Here is a 15,211-nt window from a genome sequence, read left to right as displayed (position 1 = left end):
GTAATGACTAAAATGCTCTCACAGAACTGTAAGTCATAAACCTACATTTTTTTGAAAAAGTAAATTAGCCAATCTGATGAATAACTGGGTTGTCCATTCAGCTCTGCTACCCTGCGAAAGGGATTCAGAACGTGAGAATTTGCTACAGAATGTATTGAATTAAATTACAATTACAAATACACTGTTGAAGCACAGTGAGACATTTTTACTAAAACTTAATGGTATTGTAAAGTGAGCTAAATTTAGGGACTTATATTTCAGTGTTTTGCACTTCACCTACATTTCTTCAGATTTCAGAAAGAACTATGAAGTGCAGGCAGGCAACATATATAAGGCACTCAAATAATGCCATGAATTGGGCAAAAGGGGAAGTGACATGATTTCCTGCTGTTCAAGAATGCTATTTTCAATATTTTTCATGAATACAGGTCTTGAAACTAAAAACCAAACCAAAATGTTTTCTCAGAACACTAGCCTTCTCCATCCATTCTTCTTTCCCTTAAAGAGCTTCTCCTTCCTTACTTGGGAAGCGTGCAGACAGGTGGCTTTGATCGAATGATTTCCTTGTTGACAAGTTCTTTCTCCAAGTCTCCTCCAGCCAAACACCACAGGTAATAAACCTCTTCAATTGATCTTTCTGCTAGGTAATCATTATCTTCATCTATTAGAAGAAATCACACAAAAATTAATTAGAGCTTTTTAGGCAACCTGTATTTCTTCCTACCACTCCAAACACATACTGTAAAAAAAAAAAAAAACAAACAACAAACACCCATGCTTTAAAGGTCCTAGACCTTAATGTGAAGTTAGCAGAAAAGTGATCTTCCCTTTGCAAGTGCTCTTTAGGAAGATTTTCAGAAAGAGCAGATGGGTAAAAGTCAAAAAAAAAACAAACCCAAATATTTGTGCAGTTAGCCTCAGTGCCAGAAAATAGCACCAATTGTATAAATACACTGAAATGTGGACTTTCCCTTCCTGTGTGTCTTTACAAAAACAACCACCACCGCAAACAAACAAAAGAGCCTAAACCCAAACACTGTCTTAGTCTCCCAAAACTGTTTAATGACAGTTTCTGAAAAAGTAGAAAACTCTGAAGAATTCAGAAAAAGTTAATGAGGACTTCACAGTGGTAACACTTTCAGCATATGCAGTTTTAAACTTAGAAATGTTGTCTTTTATTCTAGAATGTGACCTTTTTCACAAGGATTTCCAATACTTCCAAAAAATCATGCTGTGACCCAGCAGAATCCTCTTACCAAATCACAACACAATTTAGTGAAAAAAAACCACCAAAACAACAACCAAACCCCCCAAAAACCCCAAACCAAAAACTAACAAAACAAACCCCTGTACACGCACATGTCCAAATTCCAAAGGTAAAAATATTGATAACTATTTATTCCCCAAGATTGTTGCGCAAAATCAAGATGCCCTCTTTTGACACGCACATATCTCTCAAAACATGCTTGCCCATATTGCTGCCCATCAAACAACTTCCTACAATAATGTAGTGTTGTAATATTTAATCAGTTCCCCTCCAACAAATTATTAAAAGAAAACACAGTTACATTTTATTTTCCTTCCCCCTGCAATGACATTTATCACAATACCTGCTTTTACCTTTACATAATTGACTTATGTCTTCAGGAAGTGTTAAATCAGCACATCTTGGAGAAGATGAGAACAGACCAGCAGGTTTGTGGAAGAGAGGATATAATGAGGATATCTCACTGAACAAACTGTCATGCAGCAATTCTTCTGGAGTTGGCCTTGAATTAAGAGAATAAAACATTAAAATGCTTCCAGAAATGTTACATTTCAGTGTGAAATGTCCCTAAGAACAAATACTGGCAAGTTATTTTAAATTATAATGGATTTCAGAAATTTTAGTAGCAAAAACATCTACCAGTTTTGATTAATTCCTGATGCATAACACACTACACAGTCTGTTTACAGCCCAAGTTCAGATCTCACCTTCATTTAATGCACACCACAACCATTTTATTAATTTCCCTTTAATTCCTTTAAGCAGAAATGAAAAAATGCAAATGCAAAGCTTTGACTGAAGAACAAAAGCATACTTCAGTTTTCAGAAGAAAGTTGTGGTAGACTGACATAATGAAAAGTACTTTTAAGAGATGTGAAGAAAATAGCCCTAATTCTAGCTATTTCAGAGCTACAGTAACCACCACCAACTTCCAGACATGGAAGTAAAACCTGTGAATTTAGGACTACAAATACCCCCACAACACTCAGATTTTATCTCAAAGTTTTGCACAATTGATTCCTGCACACACAACCCCTGCAACTGAAAAGCAACAAACCCAAGAATCTCCTATCAGCACCATAAATCATCAGTCTTCCAAAAAAGGCTCAGCAATAGGTCTTCTAATTTCACAATATCTCAGCAAAGTTTACTAGGACTTGGACTGAATACTTGCCTCTTAGAAGGTTGGAATGTAAGACATTTCTTCAGTAAAGCTATGATATTTTCAGAAAGGTCCTGGAACATAAAAAAAATATGGACATCTCTATTATGGTCTTAATTCAGCAGGCCACTTAGCTCATACCTAACTTTTAACATACACTGCCCTCCTTTGAGGCCAATAAAATTTCACACCTACACTATGAGGTTAGCTGTGTTGGACCAAAATGCTGGGGAAGCAATTCTCACCTGCATTTGTTTGGGGAGGGGGGTGGTGGGTGGCGAGAGAACCTGAAAAATTTGCAATGTTTGCAGCACAGCTTTTTATTTTTAATTTAGATATTCTGTACCCAGCTTGAAAAAACACAGTACCTGGGAACTATCTTCTGCTAACAGAATATCTCAAAACATACAGACACTACAATTCAGTGATTAACTGGGGGGGGGTGGGGGGGTGGGTGGGAAGGAGTTGAACAGTATAAACCTATGCTATCAGAATGTGCAAAGTGAACTTCTATCTTGAAGACTAAATATCTAGAAAAAAACATTTAACCCCGACAATTCAAATAAAGTTCACAACTTAGTGAACTATCCAGAGAGCATTAATATTTACTGAAATTGACAGTAATTTGGGAAACAGTAAGTATTACCAGTATGGCTATTTGAAAGGATCTTAAATAAGTAGTTTATTTTTTCTCATACTGCAATACATTGAGTGACCAAATAAGTTTAAAAAAAAAGTTTGAATGTGTGAAATACAATAATAATAAAATGTTTTGGATAAGACAGCATAGAAGAGCAAGCTAGTTCTACAAACCTTAACAATATCAAGGCAACCATGTTCTTCTGCCAATACAGTTACAATATCATCTACGCAGCCTTTGAAAGACAAATGGGACAATAAAAAGTTAAAGACTATAAAAAAAATTGATCCCAGTTACATAGGATATCAGATAAAATCCCACCCCAATAAAAAGCACTTAACTTTGGCTTTTTATTGACATTGTCACATCATCTGAAAATGAATTCTCAAAGTTAGAAATGAAAATTATTATATCATCTATGCAGACAGAAAACTGAAGCCTAAGAAAGTTAAGCAGCACATCTAATTTAACAGCGAAAAACTTTTTGCAGGCTTAGTAAATCCAGATTGTTAGCCTCCAGCAAATAAACTAAAATAGTCTTTCTACTTAAAAAAACCACCCCAGAAAACAAAAAACAACCTGAAAGAACTTAAAAATACCTGCATATAGAATCTTGAAGTAATTTCATTTTGTTGCTACTTGCAGACAATACTAGCAGTATTTTATAACTTGTTTTCAACACTTTATTGAGAAAATAATTCCCAAGACAGGACATGAATGTTTTCTAGTGGGTAAAGGTTACCAGTAACTTGCATTCAGCTTGAAGGGGACTGAAATGCTTCAATCGCTTACTAGAACAGTCAGAATTTCGGCATCTGAGCACTAACTGCTGAATATTTCTACTAACAGTAACTAACTTTAACTGTATTATTATTTGTTCTGGATAATAACAACTTCCTGATAAAGCTTCAAATTGCAAATTCATGCCCTTCTCTTCCTCAGGGTTTATACATGAACCCAAGAAATCAAATTTCAAAAGCCACAAAACAGTACCACTTTCAGGATTATTTGCATTAAGAAAAAAGTCCATGTCTACAGTAATGTTTTATAGTTTGTAGGTGACACCAGAAACAAAGGCATGGATCCAGTAGTACACTTCTGAGCTCTCTTTTTATTTTCTGTCTTCCTCTTTCAGTCCTGCTTCTCCCTGATCGGGATCTGGTTCACAAGCACTGCTAGTTCAGGGGAAGTCTTTTTTAGTGTCATGTAATTCCTAACTCGTTTCATAAACCTCCAGAAACAACAAATAACCATCAAAATGACAACATTTCCAGAGCATGGTGGTTTTTTTTTTCTTTTTCAGTTGGTTGCTTTTTTATAGCTTGCTTTTACTCTAACATACTCATAGCTCTCCTGATAAGTTATTTTTTCTATCATCCACCTGTGTACCTTCCCTAGACAAGCAGCCACGCTTCAAATGCCTCTTTAATTTTGGAAATGAAAGTTGACAAAAGGCAAACTGCTTTAGCTCTGAGGAGCTGAACAGTCTGTAAAGCTCTAATTATAAAACTGCTTGGAAACTTGAAATATTGATTTTGTGCTACTTACCTAACGTAATTATAAATTTCAATCTTTCTGCTATCTCCAAACTCTGGAATAATTTTCTCCCCTAAATAAATAACAAAATCAAGTCAATAGCTGAATGCTATTACACCAAAAAAATTAGATAGCATGCACACCCATCCATATACAAACACAGTGAAATAAGTTTCTACACCTGAATTTTTAGATTTAGGAAAACTATTTGCTAGAACAGAAAACATTACTTACCCCAACTATAGCAGAAACAGTTTCATGTCACCATAATGAAAAGAAATATGTAATTTATAACATCTCTTAACTGGAACAAATGCAATTCCCCCCCCCCCCCCCCCCCCCCCAAAGAAAACAACAAAAAAAACCAAAAAAAAAACCAAAGCCCCAAACTGCCTTAGAAAACCTCCAGGTCTATTATTAATTCAGTATCAGGCTCTCAAAAACCATATTTTTTCCCAGTCTGAGCATGAACAAAGGTAATTACTTAATAAACATGGTAATCATCATAGCTTGCATTACTGCTCAGTGCTTTTGAAAAGTCATCTGAAAAACCCCTCTAAAAGTATTTCAAAAAATATCATTATTGCTTTCAGAAAATGTGTTATTCAAAACAATAAATAATGATCTATAAACACTACGTGAATTTATAGAAAAGTAGAGTATGCCAAAGAAGACTATTTCCAGTGTCCTGATCCAATTAGCATCTAAAACACGTTCTTAACCATGCAATTGTCTGACAATTTAGTTGTCTTATATGAGACTAAATATCAATATTATTTGTTAGATCATATATATTCCTATAGAATGTTGTTGTCTTTGAATGAAAAAAGTCCAGTTTAACATATATTAATAGTAAAGACTATACTGTCATAATTTATTTCAACTGATAAGAGTCAAATAAGAATTTTCCAAACAAACACTGAATTCTGTTCACAAGTTCCTTAAACTCTGGTGATAAGACAGATTTTCCCTTCTCTTCCTTTCCATGAAACTTTTAGTAGTTTGTCATCCTTTCCAAGAAGGATGAGGGCATGAGTGCAATGGTTATTTTATGCTTAAAAGCACAATTAAAACAACAACAAAAAATATCCAGAGACACTTCTTGGTTCAGAAGGTATTACTCTCTAGGACTTCAATCATGCATTCACAGCTGTCCTTCATGGTTCATACATATACACAGACCAAGCCAATATGCACCCGATTACCTGAACCACCACCAAATCTGTACATGTAGGAATGCTAATGTATTCTGATATTTGGATTTTGGTGTAGGTCAAAGTGTTATTAACCCCATACTCAAGAGCAATCAAGTTAATGTAACTATTCTTCAAGAGTCACAATCAAGAGAATTATCCTCTAACTTACCATGCAAAGCTCAAATAATATTATACCAAGAGACCACAGATCTGATTTAGGGCCAGAAGGCAGAGGCTTCTCACACTGAGTATGATCATTTGGTTTGACTATTCCCTGTGCAATTACTTCAGGTGCCAGATATGATGGGTGCCTAGAAAGATACAGCGACATTAAGTAATACCCTGTCTGTCCATAAAAACTACATTTCAGTTACAGTAATCAAAATAATTTTGTATTCTGAGAAACTGGAATTCATTGCAATGCAGATTGTTCTACTCTATTCAGTCAAAATCTACACATTGCAGCAAAGTTTCACTCCAATTGCAAAATACATAGTCCCTACTGTATAAAAGGTCAGATCTTAATCACTAGCTCTGCCTTTTTTGTGAGAGGAACTAACAGCAGCTTTCAAAACTATATGCCTACATATCTCAAAAGAAACATATATTGAGTTCCAACACTAGGACAATAAATAAATGTATTCTAGAGCCATATCTGGGGGTGGTGGCAGTATTCCCCCTCTTATTGACAGTGTTCCCACCAAATTGAATTTGTAAAACAAGTAAGAAAATGTGTTCAGGACTTATTGTACCTTCTGCTAGGTCATTTTCAAATAACATTATTGCTTTTGGTGTCAACAATTCATTATAATACTTAAAAAAATAATCTGAAATCACCCTTCGAAGGGAAACAGCATTACTTTTTTCAGGCATCTTTTAAGAATCAATTTAGTATTTCAATTGTAAACAGCATGATACCTCAAAAGAAACTAAAAAGTGGCAAGGAAACACTGCAATAAAGCATATCACTTTGGCTAGACAGTAAGATCACTTGAAAATAAATCACAGACTGATAAAAAGAAGAGAGGCCTACAGTGATGTGCAAGAGCTTTAAGTTGGCTTTTTCCTAAATTTGAAATTAGACTGTCCCTCCAGAATTTGATAAGGAATTGCTAGCATTTGAAGGTAAATCTAGGCAGTAAGAACTTGTAGCACAATTACAGTAACATGCTTGTGTGGCACCTGTTCTCTGTCTTTCATTAATTTCACCTAGTCAGGTGAGAGCCACTTCAGTCACATGACTAGAAGCCTTTGTGTAAGGGCTATATGCACCATATAGGAATTGAAACAACAACCTATAACCTGTGCATACAACACACTTTTGAAGATGATGCCTCAAAACACAAATATATTTCCTGAAAAAAAAAAAATCCCTGCTAAATTTTACTGTGTAGCTACATCCTTACCCTATAGGAAAATCAACATCAACACCTTGAGCAGTCATATGGTAGAGCCCAAATTTAGCCAATTTCACATGTCCCTGAAAAAGGAAAAAAAAAAAAATAAATAAAATTAAGAGCAGCAAAATTTGACATTGGAAGAACCCGGTTTTAAGTTAAAAAAAACAACAACAAACCAATAAAAAAAGAAACCAATAAAAACCCAAACAAACCAAAACAACAAAAAAACCCACAAACAACACTAACATTTGAAATTGCTTTAGCTGTCAGAAGACAGATAAAAAGTCACCTGTGTCATCTGTTATGCAGAACTGCACTGAAAGTTAGTAAGATGCTTATTTCTAATGCTTTTACTTTCCAAACACATTAAGTAATCACCTTGTTCAGACCACACAAGAAAATCAGAACTTTGTAAGTTACAGTATATTTTCAGTAAATTACAAAGGCTTTCCTGTTTGAAAACTGTTCAAAATACTGTTTGAATATTAGAACTCCCTAAGCATCGCCACTACTACCTCACCTTTTTCATTTACCCAGCTTTGATTCTCCAGTTCTTTCAATCAACTTATTACTATTTTGCTCTCATTAACTGTATCAACATATATATAAAAGAAACAAGTTTTCCAGGTGTTTGTTTTTATTCTGTGGAGGCAGTGAGTTAACACCGAAACAGCAAAAAATAGGCTCAGAAGTTAAAGTGAGGTATTATTTTTGCTGGGTTTTTGATTATACTCATCCAGCCTGTAGATGGTGCAACTACATCAGCAACCTATTCAAAGTGCAGGGGGAAAGGTTTCAAGTTTATTGTTTCATGGCCCATATTTTGTTCTTTTATAGATTTTAGGAATATCTTCAAATCCTAAAGTACTTTTGCTGTGAGAACATTACTATGATTTTCATTTATTTAAAAGTATATGAAAAATAGTGTTTCTTCCTTCCTTCTTCCTCTCTTTTCTTTCTGTCTTCCAAAGGAAGGCTCTAGCTATTCCGGCTAAACTCAGTAAGAAGGGGAAGGAGAGAGAGGTTACACAGACAGGTTAAGCTCTTTATCTGTCAAGTTCAGATAAAGCAACTACTTTGAGTACAACAGCAGCTATCAGTTCCTCTCAGCCTTTATTAGCATAACCTATGCCACACTGCCAACTGAACAGTCTGTGACAGAACTCACATTAGAATTTTAATAATCCAACATGAATAAACAAATATGTTGATATCTTAAAAGTCAAGTATCAGATCACCATGAAACGAAGAAAATATTAACAGCTAGTTAGCCAGGAAAAATACTTCCCTATTTAAACAAGTAGGAAGGTCTTGTAACTAATTATGATGATAAGTACGCTTAGAATACCACTTTCAGAAGAAAAGGGTGAAAAAAGTGGTTTGGGATACAAGAAAATGGCAAAGGAGAAAAATAAAATCTGAAATACATTTGAAATTTAGGAAATGGGGGGGAAACTAGGTTAAAACAAACAAACCCCCAAAAACAAACCAACAGCCCCCTACCCAAAAAACCCAAAGGCAAACCAACATGTTTTCAGACATGCATTTTTTCCCCCATCAGAAGGACTGTGACTGCCCAATCTCCATATACATATATATATATGGAGATATACATATATATATAGCATGCTACTTATTGGCAGCAAGAGAAAAACAAACAAACAAAACAAACCCATAGATTTATTCATGTAATTGTACCTTTCGATCCAAAAGAATATTGCAAGGGGAGAGTGCTCGGTGGACCATTCCATGTTTGTTCATATATTGCAAACCTTGCAAAACTTCATATGCTATGCATAAGATCCTTGAAGGACTGCAGGTAAAAAAAGAGATAAAACAATATGTTTCCCTTTTTAATTTGTAAAAATTCCACAGCAATTCCAAACACAAACATTTACAATTCCAAAACAGTTTAAGGAATTAACACTGAATATGGTAGGATATGTTCAGTGCCACACACAACTTAAAATCCCAAAACTAGGTTTCTTCCCCTCAACCGGTCCTCCAAAACAGCACAGAATTGAGACAAAATATAAAATATTCTCTGTAATACAAACTGTGAGATATGCCTTTACTAACTGGAGAAAAAAAAAACAATGAAGTTTACCACCCAAACCATTCTGACATAACCATGTATTTTGACAAAATTTATCATTTACTATAAGAACTGATAGCCCTAAAGAGCAGTTCCTGTGAAGAAGAGAACAGGAATTTGTACAGAGACCACCAGTACTAGGCTTTCAAAGTACACTCAAAATAAGATCAAAAGGTACAATCTAATGCTAACCAAAAAGATTCAACTTTTTACCCTCAGAGAGCACATTTCAGGTCTGTTTGGCAACTTTGAAAACACCGGTTTACAAAATATCATGAAAACAAAGCATATTTACTTCTAAAGGCCTAACTTAACATCTCCCCCCTTCTTATTTTTTTTTTTTCATTGTTAAAGAGTAACATAAAATAACATTCTGGACAATGCTCAACACCATCTCTTACTTATTAAAAATCTGTGCAACAGCAAAATGAGGGAGAGCATTACAGACTGGCAAGAGTGATAAGCCAACCAACTCACTAAACACCAACATTAATTTATTACGGCTTTATTAGCTGCTATTCATACCTGATAGAATGCCAAAACTTTGCCACAAGAGTAAACAGATACATTTGGACAAAAGCCACAGGTCCAGTAAATTCTGAGACTAGGGCAACACAGAAATACTGAAAATAGCTGTTTCAATAATAGTCTAAGGCCACCTTTAAGTTACCTTACATGGTGCCATTTTCCAGACTCTAACCTTTCCCTAGGAGGAGAACTCTGTACTGCTTCATGCTAGTTGTGAATATACACTTTTAAGTCAAATTTTAAGCACAAAGGAAATTTATGCTAGGATAAATTCCCTTTAAGCCACATGAGCCGTAAGCCACACTGCTGTACCTAGGTCATCGCATACCTAATAACCTCAAAACCAACCCAAAACTCCACAAATCTCACTCCTCCCTCACTGGCACTTTTTCTTCCCCATCCCTCCCACTCCCAAGTTATATAATACACCACAGCATCAGACATCACTAGCTGTGTAGTATTTCCCCCCAGTCATTCTTGGGTAGAGATATAACTATGGTAAAAAACCTACCTTACTAGCAGGCAAAAAACTACACAGGGAGGCTGAAGGTAAAGCAAATATTAATGATAACAGTTGCAAACAGAATCCTTTTGGTTTTTGCACAGCTTTGCTAAAGATGACATGAAAAATAAATAATGGAGAATTCAGGTTTCTAGTAAGTGAACAACTGCATGTGTAAAATGAGTACATCACAAGGTATTTTAGCTTAAAAAGTGTTTCTTTGTATTAAAAATTAAAGCGCAATTTTGGAAGGAGTAAGTGTGCTCTGGTGGCACTAGGGGGCTTCAGTCACCCATTTATTCTCCAGCTTCTCTAGAAATTCATAAAACCAGAACCTGGGCAAATGCCTGAAAATACTGTTTTTAGGTTCTTTGCTATTTAAGATAAAACCTCCATGGTGTTACAACAACCAGCAGCACATGTATGATATGTAGTTTCCACTGCACATAATTCTCAGTGTTCTTAAACTCTTGTTACCCTGCTTGGCAGAAGTTTTCCACCAAGTACCCTCATGCTGAAGCATGTACACCACCTCCCCAGGAGAGAGGGAACCCTGTATAACAAGCTCTTCATAGTGCTGTTGCACATTATCTAGTTGTTACTTTATTTATTAGGTAAATCATGCTGTTTGTGGTTATTACCCATGAGATTTGCATTTAATTGCAAAAGGGATGACAACAGTCTTTGCTGTTACTAAGCACAAGAGATACCTCTGATTTAAACCCCCGAAGGACAAGTTCAACAGCATTCACTTGTCTCACTGGACCTACCACAGCTGTCCCCCTGACTTCAGTGGCTCAGCTCTCCCCCAGTTTCTACAACCAATGCTGGTGGCAAGGTCTAAGCAGATTCAGAAACTTTTTCCTGATTATCTGGAAGTTTGTTTTCCAGTAGGCTAGCTAAGGTCCAACAGGACAGACCTTGAGAACTGGTTTAGCCACTGGGGTTCCTGAACCACAGAGGTTTCAACGCTCTGATTTAACAGGAGGTGACAGAAAACCAAACCAAAACAAAACAAATAAACCCCAGGAAAAGCACCAGAAAAAAATACAGGAAAAAAGGCAGCAAAATGGAGGTGTGGCAGGTTCAAACACCAACCATGTTATACCACTGACCTAGTGACAATTGTGTGGCATGATATACCCTGTTCATCTCAGCAGCTGATGATCATGGCTGTGATTTTAGGCTATTGCGAAGCAAATCAATCCGCTGCTCAAGGCAAATAGGGTAGGAGGCAGTAAGTAAAAGTACGACTGTGATACACTTTAACAACTGGCAGATCTGAAGGGGCACTAGTTGTCTCGTTTCCTAACTCTCCTAACAAGACTTGTTTTAAGGTTCTTCTCTCCACCAGTGGGAGAAACGGAAAAGCAACATGACTTTCTCTGTAAAAGGAACATTTCACAAATACAAAAAAGAGCATAATCTCTCTACAACTATCAGCACATTTTCAAGGAACAGGCTTCATTTTAATCCTTGGTCTAGTTACCAAAAAATTTACAGTTGTAGCCTACTCAGCTAGGCTTTTGAAAAGGAGTTCTCTTCAAGTGAAAGGATTACACTGATATAAAATCATTGCTTTTTTCCTGGTTTGAAGAAGAAGAAATGTAACCATGGAAAGGGGATATTTTGTGTGCCTTCATTCTAGAAATGAAGAACTAAAAGAATATAAGATTAAAACCTATACCAGGTTTAGGTCTGTAACTTGACTGTATAGAGCCACAGTAAAGGAAACACAAAGGATAACTGAATTCCTCCTTCAGAAAATTCATCTGTAAGTAGGAGGGGAAAAAACCTCTGTACAAATTGATAGGAGCAAGTTCAGCCAACATTACAAACCCAGCATGGTTAAGAAAGGCATGTGCATGGCATTTGTGGGTGGAGAGAGAAGGGAAGATGACTTAGAAACCCACAAAAATGAGGATTGTTTTATTACCTCCAGAATTTGTCAGACCAAAAGCTATACCAGACAAATGACTAATTTCCACACTGTAATAGTACGCAGGTGCTGCATTGTGCCTTCATAAAAAACACTAACTTTTCCACTTAGCAGTCAGCCTGATCTCCAGCCTGTTGAATTCTTGCTGTTAAGGGCACAAAGCTGTACTCCGGAAGTTAACTTCAAGAACAATGAATCTAACCTGTCAGGAAACAGATGTTTTAGCAGAGTTTCAAACTCTCATGGTGCTGCAAACCCACTGATGAACTAATATGATTGCTTAGGATACTTTTGTCACTTTTCTGATTGAGGCAGAGTTAAAATGAAGAATCATCTTAATGCACCCAATACAATCTTCCATCTGACTAAGAACATATTCTAGGTGAAGTTGAAAGGGAAAAGTTGTACTAGAAGAAAACAGCATACCAAGAGCCCTACCTTTCTTCAAAAGGATCTGATATTAACAAACAGGGAGAGGAAGAAAGAAGGATTTATCAGGAACCAAGTAAAGACAATAAGCTCCCAAAATAATTAGTGGAATGGAGAGCTAAGAGTGAGAGTACTCTCCAGTCCTACCTTGTTCTAGAGAAAGCAGTCTCCCTTTTTGATAACTTTGACACAAGACAGCTGTAGCTATTACAGTGGAGTTAACCAGAACACACAGATGTACCTGGACGGTAGTACTGGGGCTGCATCCTGGTTTAACCCCAGCTGGCAATTAAGTACCACACAGCTGCTCACTTATTCCTCCCACCCCCAGTGGGATGCGGAGGAAGACTGGAAAAGAAAGGAAAACCTGTAGGTTGAGATAACAACAGTTTCATAATTAAAATAAAGCACAACACAATACTACTACTAGTAATAATGAAAAGGGAAATGACAAGGAGAAAGATCTAAAACTAAAAGGGAACACCACCACCCCCAAAACACCTCTCCCAAAAAACAACCAAACTGTCCAAAATGAAAGAAAAAAACCCAGCAGTGATACACAGTGCAATTTCTCATCACCTGCCGACCAATACCCAGCCCAACCCGAGCAGCGATCTGGGCCTTCCAGGCAGCTTCGCCACATTAATATATTGGGCATGACATGCTGTGGTATGGAATACCCCTTTGGCTAGTTTGGGTCGGGTGTCCTATCTCTGCTCCCTCCTGGATTCTTGTGCCCCTCCTTACTGGCAGAGCATGAGAGACTGAAAAGTCCTTGATCAGGGTAAGTGATACTTGGCAACAACTAAAATATCAGTGTGTTGTCAGCACTGTTCTCAGACTAAAGCCAAAACACAATGCTGTACCAGCTATTAGGGAGAAACTTAACTCTATCCCAGGACAGGATAGAGGCAAAGTGGCAACAGCAGCAAAAAATCTTGAGGAGAGGAGAATTATTTCTCTATGTGGTATTTTTAAATGGTTATGGCCAGCTGCAAATTACACTTGCTATTTATGCTCTTGTAACAGTCTACATGGAGTACCTAATCCATTTTGTAGAAGAAAGCAAGCTGTGCCTGGGAAGTACTGACAGGACAATCAACACTCACTGGGCTATTTTGAGTAAGAGTGGTTCATCTATTGAAATGAACAGAAGCCCCGCTGGACACTCAACGCAGGACTGGCACCAGAAAACAATCCTCATCATCTACATAACTGTAGAGAGCCCTGTGAGTTTTGTACCTACTGGAGACAAAAATGTGGATTAGTGTTAAGTCATGATTCTCCAACGCAGTGGCAACTTCAGGCAAGAGGAAGTTGATAACAAAAACTGGAACAACTATTTTGACTTCCCTCAGGAAGGCAGATCAAGACCAAATGGGATAAGATTATGCTGATGGTACCATCTTCCAGAGCTTCTCTTTCCTCAGACTTACAACTCATAAGTACATACACAGAAATGCATGCCTAAGGAAACCCTTTATCAAATCTGTGCATCTTGTTCTAACATTGTACTATTGCTGAAAACAAGTAAACTCTGGAGGAAGACAATCTCAGCAGCCAGGAGTCTTAAGAAGCTTATGGCACTGATACACAGGAGCAAAAACAGGGGTTCCTCTTCCAAAAAGAAGTGTCAGAGTCTGCCCTGAGGAAGCATACCAGAGCAACACAAACCAGGAATGTCATCAATCACTCCCCCAGAACTTGTGAAACTAACACGCATTTGGAATTCAGGAAAGAGATTCATCACAAAAAAATTGTGTCTGCTCAAAGTGGAATGGAACCAGGTTGTGAACAGATGTAATGTCTCTGAACTCATAAAAGTGACAATATATCAATACAAGCAAAACTATAAACCAAAGCAAATGACACTTGCAGTTAGTTCCATTACTGCCAACAATGTGGACAGACTGGTTCAGGGTGGTGTGGTCAAGTGCTTATAGCAAAGGATAAAGTTTGGGTATAATCCCAGCTGAGACAATCACTACACTGACCTCAAGAAAGCCATCTGACCTCCTTATGCCTCAATCAACCAGCTGGAAAACTGGATAAAAAGCAGGACTGGGTTGAAAACCAGATGTGCAGATAAATTGGGTCTTCCTGGGTAAATAAATTACAAAATACCCTACACAGAACATAAAGAGTTTGATGCAGGTGGGAATGGTTTATTTAGCACTTTATTATGTGTTTGATTAAAAAATGGCACTGGGGACTGAGATTATAAACACTGCCAATTTACTTCAAAATACATTCACATTATCAGAATGAAATGAACTGGAAGGGAATGGAACAAGCAGAGAATACAAGACAAAAATGTGAATTTTTATACACAGAGTCCTCAGGAAGTCTCTAACTCATGCACAGAGGTATTTCACACAGGATATCTTCAACAAGTTCACATTCCCACCTGAGGAAACTTAAAAAGTCCTTCCATTCCTTTTTTAAAGGTCTAAGCTGAAAGCACAATTTTAAAAGCAATACAAATGATGTTACATTTTTATGAAGGTCTCAACTTGT

The 15,211-nt window shown here is 36.8% G+C and overlaps 1 protein-coding gene across 1 annotated transcript in view; it reads right to left on the bottom strand.

The window, feature by feature from the left end:
• TBCK (TBC1 domain containing kinase) overlaps nt 1–15,211 on the bottom strand; it is a 96,379-nt gene that overhangs the window by 61,572 nt on the left and 19,596 nt on the right. Inside the window, exons 4-11 of the mRNA XM_057404596.1 lie at nt 8,900–9,014; nt 7,208–7,281; nt 5,971–6,112; nt 4,618–4,678; nt 3,243–3,304; nt 2,442–2,503; nt 1,621–1,769; nt 523–661 (exon numbers count right to left, since the gene is read on the bottom strand). Of these exons, the coding sequence (XP_057260579.1) occupies nt 523–661; nt 1,621–1,769; nt 2,442–2,503; nt 3,243–3,304; nt 4,618–4,678; nt 5,971–6,112; nt 7,208–7,281; nt 8,900–9,014 (804 nt within the window). The remainder of the gene's footprint in view (nt 1–522; nt 662–1,620; nt 1,770–2,441; nt 2,504–3,242; nt 3,305–4,617; nt 4,679–5,970; nt 6,113–7,207; nt 7,282–8,899; nt 9,015–15,211) is intronic.

This window comes from Pezoporus wallicus, unplaced genomic scaffold, assembly GCF_028554395.1.
Source record: "Pezoporus wallicus isolate ANWC-B61680 ecotype Strahan unplaced genomic scaffold, APGP_CSIRO_Pwel_v1 contig_1583, whole genome shotgun sequence".
In the NCBI taxonomy this organism is placed as follows: Eukaryota; Metazoa; Chordata; class Aves; order Psittaciformes; family Psittacidae; genus Pezoporus; species Pezoporus wallicus.
Note: the sequence above shows the minus strand (reverse complement) of the source record. Positions and strands in the feature narration are given on the sequence as shown.